The sequence below is a fragment of the Amblyraja radiata genome, chromosome 21, assembly GCF_010909765.2.
Source record: "Amblyraja radiata isolate CabotCenter1 chromosome 21, sAmbRad1.1.pri, whole genome shotgun sequence".
NCBI lineage: Eukaryota > Metazoa > Chordata > Chondrichthyes > Rajiformes > Rajidae > Amblyraja > Amblyraja radiata.
Window position 1 is genome coordinate 18,710,377 of NC_045976.1, and position 15,475 is coordinate 18,725,851.

The 15,475-nt window shown below is 40.3% G+C and overlaps 1 protein-coding gene across 10 annotated transcripts in view; it reads right to left on the bottom strand.

The window, feature by feature from the left end:
- The window catches only part of anks1b (ankyrin repeat and sterile alpha motif domain containing 1B), a 703,274-nt gene that overhangs the window by 332,118 nt on the left and 355,681 nt on the right, over positions 1–15,475 (bottom strand). For all 10 annotated transcript variants that reach the window (XR_004415215.1, XM_033039691.1, XM_033039692.1 and 7 more), the window contains one exon: positions 12,801–12,920. Coding sequence is in view for 9 of the 10 variants with exons in the window: in XM_033039691.1 (XP_032895582.1) it covers positions 12,801–12,920 (120 nt within the window). In the remaining variant the exon portion in view is untranslated. The remainder of the gene's footprint in view (positions 1–12,800; positions 12,921–15,475) is intronic.

Genomic DNA, 15,475 nt, shown 5'->3' on the forward strand with positions numbered 1-15,475 from the left:
GCAGATGCTGGTTTAAATTCTGAAGAAGGGTCTCGACCCGAATCGTCACCCATTCCGTCTCTCCAGAGACGCTGCCTGTCCCGTTGAGTTACTCCAGCATTTTGTGTCTACATTAGCTGAAAACCAAGCATTGTCCTGTGCACTAAAACTTATTTCACAGACCAAATATCCTGTTCATTAAAATATACATCAGTAAATGATGTATTGATTTTTCCTTTAATTCCAAAAGTATATCATGTCATAAGTTCATTGTTCCCTCCATTATAAGAGTAACTTCAAAGGTACTTCATGGTCCAAAAGGATTACATGATACTCCAGTTTAATATAAGATATTATATTAATACAAGTTATTTCCTTTGTTTAGTTGCATTCATAAGCAATCTAGTGATATGCCAATAGCCACCATTAACATAAATGGTCTAGACTTTTTTAATATTATGTTTGTAAAATAATTCTACTCCAACTATCAGTAAAATAGTTTTCTGGAAATTCAGCAGCCTCAGAACTCTGCATCTGTAATTAATTCCATTAAATTAAATGAAATAAATGTCAAGGGCTGAGTTCAACACAATTGGGTTATTTTAAAGTGCATTCACCACTACCTTAGATATAGGTGATTTCAGGCCTAGTTTGTCCAATTCATGTTCTGGCAAAATATGAACTTTTTCTTAAGGTCTCTGACAACAACTCATAAAATATCTTGTTTAAGAAGGAACTGCAGATGCTGGAAAATCGAAGGTAGACAAAAATGCTGGTGAAACTCAGCGGGTGAGGCAGCATCTATGGAGCGAATAGGCAACGTTTCGAGCAGAAACACTGGCTAATTCAGTCAGGCAGCTGTCTCAAATATTCACTGAGGTCCCTAAGAGAGACCTCAACCTCCACCCAATCCCACCCTTCCTCCCAACAATTAACAGATTGCTAACCTGATCTCAGGCCGCAAACCTCTTTTAAAACCCTTCTTCAGCGGTCTGAAGAAGGGTTTCGACCCGAAACGTTGCCTATTTCCTTCGCTCCATAGATGCTGCTGCACCCGCTGAGTTTCTCCAGCACTTTTGTCTGCCTTCAATTTTCCAGCATCTGCAGTTCCTTCTTAAAATCTTTTAGGGCACTGTTCCTTTCTTGCTGCCACCAACTTTTTTCCATCGCAGCCATTCAGGAACATGATCTCAAGCCCCAATCCTTTGTCTCCACCATTGATCCTCTTTATCCAACCTGTCCCCAACCTCACCACAGACTATCAGACCTTAGTCTTTGGAGAATATAATTCAATACAGAATTATGCAACATCTTTTCAGTAGAATCAAAAGCCTTGAGGCTTAGGTGCGGCTGAAAAGTGCTTCAGTACCCACAACTGAAATTGCACACATCAAAATGTAACACCATCTATTGCATTTGTTTGGGTGCACTGGAACTTTCTAGGTCTTTGGCTCTTAAGAATGCTGCAATCAGTAGAGAAATGGTGGAGTAATCATGGGCCTCATTGTTTTCTTTCACATGGTGATAAACCTAGAAAGAACACAGATTGAAAACAGACTTGTATATGCAGTTTATTGCAGTAAAAAAAATAAGCTGTGCCTCTTAAGTGAAATGCAGACAAAGAAAAAAATCCAGAGCAACAAAACTATTCTGGCTGCATGCAGCTAGAGTTATTTATCACCTGGGACCGTGAAACGTGACAAAGACAACACTAGAAAAGGTACAATTGTGAAGCATTTCCAAGTATGTTCTACACCTGGAATTGATGAAGATCCGCCACCACAAGGGGCAGCAAAGGACCACAAGGCATCACTCTGAGTAGAAACAAAGAACTGTAGATGCTGGTTTAAACCAAATCATTCTTAGTTGTCTTGACACTACAGTAACAGAGTAACATACTCAGAGCTGCCAAGTTTTGTCAGAGAATTTCAGTATTCTAGTACCTGAAAATCAGTATTTTGCTGAGGAAATTAGTATTTTACTCTGTGCCATTTTGCTGAAAAAAATGTTGTTTTTTATGTGCGGTCATACCCATGTAAGAGTACAAGAATGCATAACTTTGCTACCAATTGACATGTCTTCTACGCACCTTACTTGACAGTGCATTCATTGCCATCTCTTTGTATATTTCTGTTTGAACGGCTGCTTCCTGTTTTTAGCACCAGATGATGACGTAGAAGCCATTTTGGAAGACTCCCCCTCCCTCGCTCTCTCTCCCTCCTTCCTCTCATTTCCTCCCTCTCTCTCCTTCTCCCTCCCTCCCTCTTTTTCTCTCTCTCTTCCTCCCTCTCTCCTTCCTTTTTTACTCCCTCCCTCTTATTCCCTCCCTCCCTCCTATTCCCTCCCTCCCTCTCACTCCCTCTCCTTCTCCCTCCGCGAACAGTCTGTGACCCATAGCGCTGTGGCCATAGCGCTATGTGTAAAGGCAATAGCGCTCCAGCTGGTAGCGCTATAATTAGAACCCATAGCGCTGTCACGCTAAACTGACAGCGCCGTTTAAACCTGTAGCGGGACAGGCAGATCAAAGCTTACAAAAATAATCATCCAGATCTTGAAATTTAAAATACTAATAGATTTAATCTGCTATAATTTTTAGAGTTACAGTATGACTTTAAATATCAGGATGAAACAGGAAGTCGGGCCAAATTTTTAAAAATCCGTATTTTACAAAGCAAATCCATACACCCGTATTCTTATCGCATTTCCATACAAAATACGGAAAATCTGTACTACTTGGCAGCTCTGCATACTCCCTCCATCTGCGACCTTGTGCTTGTAATATTGAAGTTATATGCTCTTGAACTGCATGATAGATTATATTGAGCTTGAACTATTTGCCAGTTACCTGATAAGTCTCGCCTATGTCCTGCTGGAAACTATTTGGAGCAAGCTGCTCGTAATTTGTGCGTGAAACACCAAAGGAAATGATCCAGACTGGAATGTCAACAACTGCTGCTCACGAGTGAAAGTCACCCGATGAGAAGCTCACATCCAATGATTGTTCAGTGAGCTCTGGATAACCCATTTTAGGGTAAGAATTCTCATAACTAAACCGGAAAATGCTATTCCCAAAGTGATGCAGTGAGGACATATCCTGTACTGATGTGAGTCTACAAGGATCCAACATCCCCCATGGAAACTACTTCAGCCTGAAGAAGGGTCTCAACCCCGAAACATCACCAATTCCTTTTCTCCAGAGATGATGTCTGACCTGCTGAGAAACTCCAGCTATGTGTGTCGATCTTGGGTTTAAACCAGCATCTGCAGTTCCTTCATACACTCCTCCTTTTCTAGTTCATTATTGACTACCACAGTTTCTGGGCAAACACAATGGTTCTGGAAAGATAGGAAAATTCCAGCAAGTGTAGGCCATTCAGCCCATTGAGCCTACTCCACTATTCAATGCAGTCATGTTGGATCTTTAATATCAATACCTTATTCAAAGTTTCCTATACCCCTTGATGCATTTTGTATCCAGAAATCAATCTATCTCTTTCGTAAATATATTCACCAACTTGGCTTCCACAATAATAAAGTTCACAGGTTTATTAGCCTCTGGGTGAAGAATGGTTTACTCATCTCACTTTCAAATGCTGTAACCAATACACAGATTGTGAGCCCCATTTCTAAAAGTCCTTTCTGCACCTGGTGAATCTTTATTGTGCCCTCTCTATGGGTATATGTATGTACTCTTTCTTGGGTAAGTCATGACAATGCCACAATATTCCAAATGTTGTATCACTGTGGCTCTCTAGAGCTGTAGCAAACCATTTTTGCCTCGTGTTCAAAATCTCTTGCTAAGAAGGCCAACATACTATTTGCTACCTTAACTGCTTACTTTACCAGTATGTCTGCATCCAGTAAGTGCAATACAAGGCCGCCTAGTTCACTATTTGCGTCATGGAGCCATAGAATCATACTGCATGGAAACAGTAAGTCACCTGCCTGCATTTGGCGCATATCTCTCTCACCCCCCCCCCCCCCAAGTTTTTCCTATCTATGTGCCTGTCCAAATGTTGTTTTAGTCCCTGCCTCAACTACCTTTTCTGTCACATCATTCGTTATACCAACTACCCTCTATGCCCCTCAGGTTCCTATTAACTCTTTCCCCTCTCACCTTAAGCCTATGTCCTCTGGTTCTTCATTCCCATACTCACTCTATGTATTTCTCTAATGATCTTATACACCCTCTCCCTATAGCTCAGCCCCTCAAGTCTTGGCAACATCCTTGTAAATCTTCTCTGCACTTTTTCCAGCTTACAAACATCCTTCAAATTATTCCTGTAAAAGTGCGACCAAAACTGAACGCAATACCTTAAATATGGCCTCACCACCATCTTGTAGAACTGCAACATAACATTGCAACTACTATATCCAATACCCTGACTGATGAAGGCCAATGTACCCAAAGCCTTCTTGACTACCCTATCTCCCTGAGATACCACTTTCAAGGAACTAGGTACCTGTACTCCTAGATCCCTGGGTTCTACAACACTCCACAGCCATTCACTGTGGAGGTCCTGCCCTGGTTGACTTCCCAAAAATGCAACCCCTCACACTTATCTGCAATAAACTCAATTAACCATTCTTCAGCCCACTTGCCCAACTGATCAATATTTTCCAACTTAGCAGCATTGAAATTTGCCTTGTATATGTATCGATGTTACACTGCATAAGCCATGTATTGGTCTAGTTACTCTAATTACATTGATATATTACTGTAGGTACTAACATCAGGAGCACCCTGGGAATACAGTAGTAATTTGAAAGAGGTGAGGTGGTTTTGGCAACAAGCAACAATATTTATCTTAAGCTATGGATGGTACTCCTTTCCCTGCTCCATGAGGCTAATTTGAAAGAATTAAAAATGATTTAGATGGTGGAGGCTTCAGCATCCTTTTGATCATCAATGATGTGGCTGCCAAGCACCTGTGAACCATAATTTCAGCAGACATGGCATTTGCTTTGGCCATTTGCAAACAAATTCAATGAGAGGGTCTCAAACTCCTATTAGGCCTCAAGGTACATTTGTAAAAGTTCTAATGTGCCTGCTACCTATGCTCTCCGTCACAAAAATAATCAATTTCTAACATCTTCCTTGCCTGAGCCAATCTACTATTGATGCCCCTTTCTCCCCATTTCTCCTGAATGTAGGAACAAAATAAATGTAAACATTAATAGAAATAATACATAACCTTGCTCCACCATCAAGTAAAATCATAGCCAATCTGATCTGACTCTTGATTCCACTTTCCTGCTTGTACCACATAACAATTTTACAAGAAACACCCATTAATCTTGGTCTTGGTACATAAAATTATGGAGCCCAAGCTCTCTGGAGTAGATTCACTATCCCCTGAAAAGAAGAAATACATTCCCTCTCCATGTTAAATGGACAATCACAACTCTGAAACTATTATCTCAGCATCTATCTATCTTGACAAAGTTCTTGTTTCACAAGGTCATGAATCATTCCTCTAAACTCCATTAAGTTTACGTCCAATGTTACAACCTTTCTTTGTTAGATAATCCGTTCATCACAGTGAATTTAGTAAACCTTCTCCCATGCAAATACACTCCTCCTTAAATAAGGAGAACAAATCTGTACATTTTGGTCCATATGTGCCTCACCAATGTTCTGTATACTTATAGCAAGACCTTACTCCGATTTCTGTATTCTCTCTCCATTTAGAAAATAATTTACACCTTTATTCTTATTACCAAATTGCATGACTCCACACTATACTGAATTTCATCCATATTTCTCAGTTTTTTTTCTTGTATCCATCTCGTACTACCATAGACTTTAGACTTTAGAAATACATAATTACTTGCATGCCGCTTGAATTTAGAAACAATTACAAATATAAGTATGTGTTTCAAATTAAAATTATTCATTAAAATCCAGAATGTGTCTTCCTTTTCAGTATTTCTCTGCAGCTCAAAATAGATCCATTAACTGAAGGAGCACTCCGCTAATATTCCTGAGGTTGTAACATTTAATGGCGTACTGCCTTTGCAAAAAATTAATTGCCCAAACACTCTTATGTTCACAAACATGTATCACCACATGATTTCATTATGACAAAATTGACTGTGGTTTCCTGTCTCTTGAAATGGAAAGTGATTTTCATGCTCCCTGAACATGAAAGCACAGGCGGTCTCATTATAAAGAGGCTCCCTGGCAACCAGCCAAAAAGTATGTCCCAGAAAATGCCCATATTTACAGTGACTGTGCTTCAGTAGAAAAACATTATTCAGACCAGTATTCACAGGGACTGCATTTAGAACACATTCACGCACGCTGGTATTGTTTAGAAATGTACCGTAGTTAATACAAATACATTGCTTTCACAGTAGAGCATACATTTTCACCAAGGGAAGCTGCCACAATGTGCTAGTTCTCTGGTTAAAATATTTACAAAATTTCACGTCACAAATTGCAAGGCTCCTTCGTTAATTTCTGTGGTAAATAAATTCATGCTCCAACAAACATCTGGAGATTTTTTTTTGCACAGGATTTTAAACTGATGACTGCTCATCACCTAGGCATTCTCGGGCACGATGCAATGTTTTTTGAGTAACGTATGCTTTGTTGGTGCAGTGCACCTCCGTACCTTCGATCTATCTCCTCCACGCATGTGTGTGAAGTTGAGGGCCTGCAGAGTGCAGTCATTCAGTGTCCAACTCGATTGCCATCAAAAGACATCAAATACACAGAATCCCAACACACACACACACACACTGGGCTAGCTATCAGCCTCAAACAATGGAGGTCTTAACCCCCACAGAGATGATACCTGGGTCAACATTAAGTAAAGTTCCCAACATTATCAATATCCAACATGTCTCTTCTCATCCCCAACTATACCTCCTCTCCCCTGGTAAATAGTTATACAGCATGGAAACAAACCCGCATCTGCAGTTCCTTCTTACACATTTGGACTGCTCCATTGCAAAATCTCCTCAAAGTATGCCTATTTTAAAGTTCTCCACCTCTCTCCGAAGGGGTGACCGAATAAGGGACTTGACCCGATACGTCACCTATTTTTTTTCTCCAGAGTTGCTGCCTGACCCACTGAGTTACTCCAGATTTCTTGCCATCTTTGATGGAAACAGACCATTCAGCCCACCTTGCTATTCCAACCAAGTTAGTACTCTGGGCTAGTCCCATTTGATCGCATTTGGTGCATATCCCTTAAAACCCTTCCATCGGTGCAAATGCTTTAAGGTAATCCCTCAAATTCCTATGATCCAAAGTAAGAAGCCTCTACCTATCCGGCTTTCCCCAATAACCTAAGCACACAAATCCAGGTAACATCCTGGTGAATCTCTTCTGCACCCTTCCAACTTAACGTCATCCTTTCTATAGCTGGGCAACCAGCTAAGCACGCAGGACTAAAACAGCTGCATCATGATGTCCCAACTTTTTTTATTCAATAATTTTCCCAATGAAGGCAAGCGTGAAAAATGCCATTTTCACCACTCTGTACACCTGATTTGCCTCTTTCAAGGAATCATGCACCTGTCCTCCCAGATTTTCTGTTCTGCAACACTCTCCAGGGGTCTATGATTTACTGTGCAAGTCCTGCCCTGGTTGGATGCAACAAAGTCCAATACCTCACACTTGACAGAGTTAAAGTCCATTTGCCATTCCTTGGCCCACCTTCCTAACTGATCTAGATCCTGTTGTAAATATAAATATCCTTCCTCACTCTGTGCCAATTTTGGCCTAATCTGCAAATTTACTAACAATGTTAACAACATTGTCTTCCAAATCATAATGCAGATAACAAATAACAATGAATTCAGCAGTGACCCCTGCAGCACTCCACAGGTCACAGGCATCCAATCAGAAAAACAACCCTCTATAACTATCCCTTGACTCCTTCCTTTAAGCCAATTTTGAAACCAATTTGCCAGCTCAACTTGACCTAACCTCCCAGACAGGCACTGTGGGAGACCTGCTGCCTCACAGAGCCAGAGACCCTTCAATCCTGACTTTGGCTGCTCTCTGTGCGGAGTTTGTACATTCTCCCTGCGACCACGTATTCTATATTCTCAGTGCTATGGCAGTGACCAATGTTTAAAAATGATAATAGACACAAAATACTGGAGGAACTTATCAAGTTTATAAAATTTTAAATTAAAATATCTATTAAAAATTATAGGGTGATGCACTCCTTCTCACCACCACCTCTACACCAAAACACACAAAACCAAGCCTCTGTAATTTGAGCAACATCACTTTACCCCAACATTTGATTCTGCCTGTGGGTGCAACATTTCATGTTATACAATTAGCTTCTTTTTTAAAACAAACTGTTGCCAATCACATGTATGAGATCATTATGGACTACATCAAATTCACTTATTTTATAAATGTAATTCATCACTTTAACACAACTTTAACACTTTGTCAAACTCAACTTTTATTCGACAGTTGCATAACATTGTCCTTAATTAATCCAAGCATGTTCTCAATGTTCACTGACTTTATCTCAGACCTTTCATTTAATGGATGGAGATTACATGTGGGTTTTGCTTCCAATATAAAGCTGCACCAAATCACATCACAAAAATAATAAGTTTCCTCACCACAAAATTAAAAAAAACTCATACTTTTATATGAAGACTAGACTAAGTGGGATCTGTTGGGTTCCTGTCACATGGGAGGCCTGGTCCCCCAAAGCAACCTGTCCCTCAATGCAATCCATTCCCCCAACACAAACCGTTCCCCCAATGCAACATTTCAATATTCCCCATCCCCCTCCTCCACCCCATGTCTCTCCTCCACAACCCCATCTCCCTCTACCACCCCACTCACCACCCCAATCCCCATCCCATCTACCTCTACCACCCCACTCCCCAGCCCATCTCCCTCCTCCTTCCTCTACCACCACCCCACTCCCCACCCCATTTTCCTCCTCCTCATTTCTCTCATCCCCCTCCCCTCCCATTCCCTGCCCCAGCACCTACCCAGGTGGTAGAGCAGCGCCAGGGCCTGGAACTTGCCAGGTTCTCGTACTCAGCTCGGCCAACAGTTCGGCCGCCACCTCGGCTCCAGTCCAGGCCCTGACTTAATCTCCGGGCTTGTCCCCGACCCCGGACCCAGGCTCGTCCTTGGTTCCTGCGGCGGCTTCTTTCTCAGCCCCGGTCACGGCCCCATCCCAAGACCCGGGCTTGGCCCTCATTCCAGCTCCAGCCCCGGGCTCGGTCCGTGGCACCACCTTCCCAACCAGGTACCGGGAGGCCGTCGGGCGTCGGCAGCCACCGCCACTCCTTTTTCAACACGAGCGCTGGAGTACCCCACCCTCCCAGAGTGTCCCGTCCTACCTTGCGAGTGCATCGTGACTTCACTCTGATTTTTTCACCTCAAATTGGGTGAATTGGAAGAAATCGGGCTGTTTTTAAAATTTCCGTGAGTAGGATGTGTGAAAATGGGAAATGTGAGTAGGATGTGTGAAAATGGGAAGGCTGTGGCCTAGCATTTGGAAGAAGATAGGAATTAACCATATTGGCACACAGACACACACACACAGACACAAACAAGACAAAGACATAGTTATATAGAGATATCTTACATCAGAACACTAATATAGACAATTTTACAAAAATTAATAGATATAACAATGAATGAAAATATACTCCCAAAGACCTACAAGGAATTCCTCCCCCTCATCCCCCGCAACCCCCACCCAACCACCCCGCCCCCCCCCCCCACCCTTCTTCAAAGTAATTAACAAACCAGATTTTATCAAATAGTTGATTAGAATCATAAAAACATACTTAGCTAAAAAATAAAGCTGAAACATTTATGCCCTGTGTATGTTGTATGGTAATGAATGATGTTGAAGAGAAGCAATCCATAAATCCACAAATTTAATAAATTTGTGCATTGCAGTATTGATTCAAATCATCCATTCCACATTTGCAGGAATTAAACAACAAAAGCACATGTCTAAAGATCATTCTGCAGAATGTCTAGCCTACATTTTTTGATCACCCATTGCAACCTTGACCGAAGGAATGCAAAGGAATGGAATGCTTTATTGTCACGTGACAAGGCACAGTGAAATTCTTTGCTTGTGTGTATCCAATGTACACACAAATAGCGGCCACCTGCGGCGCTGACAAAATTATAAAGCACATCGGCTCCCCCTTTTGTTCTCCCCCCCCCCACAGCGGTTCCCCCCCACTGTCCTTTTGGTTTCCCTCCCCCCCCCCCATTGTACATTGTTCACCCCCCGCGCCGGGTCCTCCATTGTGCAGAGAGGATCGGCAAAACTTCCATGAGAACTGTGTTGCCTTTGTTCCACTCTTTTGCAAGAGTGCCATTTAGCTAAATTACAAAGTATTTTATAAACATGACCTCAAATTAGATTAAAAATAAAAACATTCATTTTATTAGTGTCCAAGAAATGATTAGATTTCAAAATATAATTATCACAGATAATCACCTCGGTGCAAATAATATCAAATGATAATATAAACCAGAGACCGCAAGGGATACAAAAATAAAAACAGAAAGGTGTATGTATATAACCTGTTGGAAGAAGGAAGGGAGATTGAGGGAATGGTTAAAAACATAAGATCACAGATTTTATAAAGACTAGAAATCATGATTTTAAGGGACTGTTTCTGTCACACCTGGAGCACTGTGTTTAGTTCAGCATGCTTTAGGAAATATGTAAAGGTCTTAGAGGATCAAAGAAATGTACTAGAATGGAGGGGCTTTAGTTACAAGAACAAACTGCAAACGCTTGGGCTGTTGTCCTTGGAATAGAGAAGATTCAGTGGAGGCAATTAAAACCATGAAAGCTATAGACAGAGATAAACTGTTTCCATTGGCAGAAGGGTCAAGAATTAGGGGAGACAGAATGAAGGCGATTGGCAAGGAACGAAAAGTAAAAATGAAGATAATCATATTATGCAGCAATGGTTAAAGTTCAGAACCCATTGGCACAGAAAGTAATGGAGCAGACATTCAATATGAAACCAAATAAGAACACGAAAGAAACAAAATGCAGGGCTACTGGAATAGGACATGGAGATAGATGGATTTCTACGGTAGAGAGCAGGCACCCAGAGCCGTAAACTCATATCTATCTCAGGTCAGAGAGGTGAATGTTATGAGTACATGCACACCCATGTCATTCAAAAGTGTTTCGATTGTCCTCAACCTCTTTTAGCAGATGGTGTTAGAATCTGCAATCTATTAGTAAGCAGAGACAAGTACCGTTTCTTATTAAGAATATATGATTTGGTACGAGTTTATCGCTGTGTTTTGTAGATGGATACAGACTAGTCATTACTCAGAAGCAGAATTCTTGCAAATTGACTATACCATGTCAGCAAGCCTGATTCTTTATTATTATATGTGGACATTGACAGAATGCCTGCTGGAAAAAAATCTGCAGATATGCAAATAGATTCCTGAAATTTGCCCAAAACTTGCATAAATAGAACCTCATTCTGACACCTACAAAATACTATCCAACAGTGCAATGAAACATTTTTTCATTGGCTGGGTAATCCATCAATGACTCACTCTGGCTGCAACATGAGCACCTCCCAAAATGTGCTGCAGCAACTCGCCAATGTTACATTGGCAGCACATTGAAAATCACAGCAATCTCTGTCCCCATGAAAAATAAGGGAGATTGCCCTATGTGTACCGACTTGGAAATGCACTGCTGTTACTTCATTGTTGGCGAGTAAAAATCCTGCAGCCAGTACTTATAACAGCAATGCAAGTGCACCATTGCCACACAGACTGCAACTGTGCAGGATACATCACCATTCCATGATAAGTCGTCTGGAAAGGGCAGTAAGTGTAGGCCAAGCCAATTGCAACACTTTTATAAATGAGAGAAGAAATTAATCCCTGTTTATTTGTCCATAATAAAAGAATGGTAGCATTCTGGTCCAATTTAACTACCGGTTGGCCTGCACCATAAACCTGAAGGTATGAGTTAAAATCCCACCATAGCGGTTGTGAATTTAAATTCACATAATGTAATTAACTGGAATAAAAGGATCGCATCACTAATTGTGACCATGCTCAGATTGTCATAAATACCTGGTTTATCAATGTACGAGAGGGAAGGACATTTTACCAGCCTCACCAAGTTTGACTTACTCTAGAAACACAGCAATATAGTTGATTCTTAAATTAAATGGTCGTGCAAGCATTCAGTTCAGGAGTAATCATGGATGGGCAATAAATAGAAAAATCTTAGCAAAATGCATTCTTCCAACTAACATGGAGATGGATATTCTTTCTAGTGTGCGCCATTCAATAGTGTCTTAGTGTGCAAGCTTTTCATCCATTCGGGAACAATACTGCAGGAATGAAGCAAGTATTCTGAGGGTTTTTGCTCCTGCAATGCACAAGTTTCTTGTGAAGTGAAACAGAATTTGTGGGCTGCATCTTGGTGATCCCATCACACCGGATACACTATACGTCAGAGGAATACCAAGGGAATGACTAGATCAAGGAAACTACGGGATATTCTCAATGAAAAATCATCAATTAACAGTAGGAAACTGGAAGCCATATTGGGTCTGAAGAACCCTCTCTATACCTAGTTAGAACACATGGACAACCTTGATACGACTGCATAAGATGCACAAGATGTCATAAACTGTTCTTAAACCTAGACTTCACTGTATAAAATGCGAACACCACTCTACAATGAGGAGACAATGACAATATAAATTCATTATCAAACATCGGATATGTAATAGAATGCAGCATATTCAATGCTCTAGTAACATAAGCTTTACCTGCACAAAGCAGGCTGGCTATATTCCCATACCTTTGACCTTGAGGGAAGGCGAGGCCGTTGGTGATGAAATGGAAGACTGAGGAGTGGGAACTGGGCACTGCTTCCCTGGTTCTTCTGCCCCTTTTAGATCCATCTTTTGCACAATGTAATCTATAGATTTGAAAAGAACAAACATCACAACCTGCTATCAAATTTAACTTTCAATGATAAAGTTTCATCCGATACAATTTTTTAAAGAATTGAAAGGATAAAAATGAAGAATGCAAGTGATCGAGTCAGAACATTGGAATAACATTATCTCAACACTTTCATCTGTCACCTGCCTTGGCACAAATCATTGATCCCTTTTCTTCTTGCTGGCTTAATTATCCACCAACTTCTCTTTATTTTACATCTTTATACCAAATCCATTTTTCCTGCATAATGTGCCGGTTTTGAAATATTATAAATGCATTGACAAAGGTAGTGCATTTTCCTCATCCTTTACTGGGTAGAGACCAAATTTATAATCCATAGGAATGATCTTTCCACACTCACTCCTTTTGTTCAGTGAATAATTACTGTTTTAACTTGCTTCGATCCCGCTTTCTATTTAAATATGAAAACAGGATGACCAAAAGCCACCAAATATAAACATAATGTCCCCCAAGGTAATTCCAGAGAAATTATTATTATGCTCCATTGTAGTATTGAGTGTTGCACTGCTGAAGGCTAGATGGTAAATCAAAGCCCAGCTGCTTGAATTCAGTATTTTTGGGATGGGTAGAAATATTATGCAGAGTGATGATCAACAAATTATAAAAGCGATTGAATGGCGACAAGGATACTCCTTTTTGTGGAAGTTTGTTGTTTGTTATGCCTTACATTACAACAACAACTGCACTTTAAAGCAGCTTCATCGGCTGTGAAAGCTGTGCAAATGTAACACTGTCTGCTTTGGTGTAAAGTAAGATCCACAAGACCAAGTCTACCAAAGAGTTAACTAGCAAATAAGAAACCAATGAATTGACAGAGAGAAGATAGAAATCTGATATAAATATAAAAGTGAAAAGTTAAAAGTTACAAGATCATAACAATATGATCATCCGAGAAATGAATTGATCATCTCAACAACAAACTCATTGACCTCAAGGAAAGTGTTAGAATGGTAACACAAGATGTGGCAATGATAGCAACATGGCTACACTTGCAATTTGACCCTGCCTTAATTTGCTATTATTTGGCAGCAAGTGTAACTCTTAAGATTAATCCTGAAATTATTGAATTGAATACTTAATGTCACATGTGACGAGTCACAGTGAAAAACTTTGTTTTACTAATAGTGTAAACCTTTGCCAAAGAGAATATTCTGGAAGGAAATGAGAATTCCCCCTGCGAGATGAAAAAAATGTCTTTCTCATATCAACACCATTAAGAAACCACAATGAGCCACAACTTTTATGGAATCTTCATCTCGCTTACAGTGTGAGAGAAACTGACAAATAGTTCAAGGATGTAAAAGACACCAAAAAAAATGCAAACACGATTATTCTTTAAAAGCCAATTTTGATCCATGAATTTATTCCAATCTCAAATAACGTTATTAACTCAAGAAAATAATTAAAATATTAAGTTAAATTAGGCAGGATGAATGTTAAATGGGAGTATAAGAATCTGGGACAATTGAAGAATGAAAAATAGAAGTAAATGGGTCAAAATAGGACTAATCTTGTCGGCAGAATTAGAGTTTACTTGTTAGTTCACTTACATTGTGCTTTCAATTAGAGTACTAAAATAAATGGCTAAGAATAAATGACTGTTATTTGAACAGATTTTCACAAAGCAGATTCAACACACAGTGGTTCACTGAACTGCCAATTAACAAATAATTGAGCCATCAAGGGGATATTGTCAAGGGGCATGCAAAGCTTGGCCGAAAAAGTTTCAAAGTCAAATAGAGTGGAGAGACAGCTGTTTAGGGATGAAGCAACAATGACTAGATTTAAGACTGAGGCTTGGCTCTGGTTCTTATTCGTTAAAGAAAGTTTTAAGGATTTTGTAAAGTTGTTTGGTCCCCCACACTTGGGGTGGAATCAACACCAGGTATGAAGGATTGAGATGGGTTAGACTTTGTGATAGACTGGTAAAGAAATGATCACCATGTGGTTGATACGCATGAAGCCCAAGCTATATAGTGTTGTAGTGAAATTACATAAGTATTGTACACAATTTTCATCTCCTTGGCTGAAAGGGCCATATTTGCCACTGAGGAATGCAAAGTAGATGCATTGACTGGATCTGGGATGCTAGGTTTGGTGTATGAAGAGAACTTGAGTAGACGAGCTTCTAACGTTTAGAAAAATGAGAAGAGACCTCATTGATTGTTACAACATTCTTACTAGGTTCAACAGGGTAGGTACACAAAGATGTATCCCTCTACTTATGGAGTCAAGATTTAGGGGATCCCAGTCTCACAGTAAAGAATAGGCCTGTAAGGAGCGAGATGAAGATTTTTTTTTCACTCAAAATATGAAGAGACTTTGGAATTCTCGACCACAACAGGCTGTGGAAACTCCATCACTGTGGTCACTGAAGAGAGAAAATGATAGATTTCTGAAAATTAAGGGAGGCAAGAGACATGGGGATCACGCAGGAAAATTATGTTGAGGTAGAAGGTCAGCAATGATCTTGATAACTGGAGGAACAGGTTCCTGCTTATAATTATT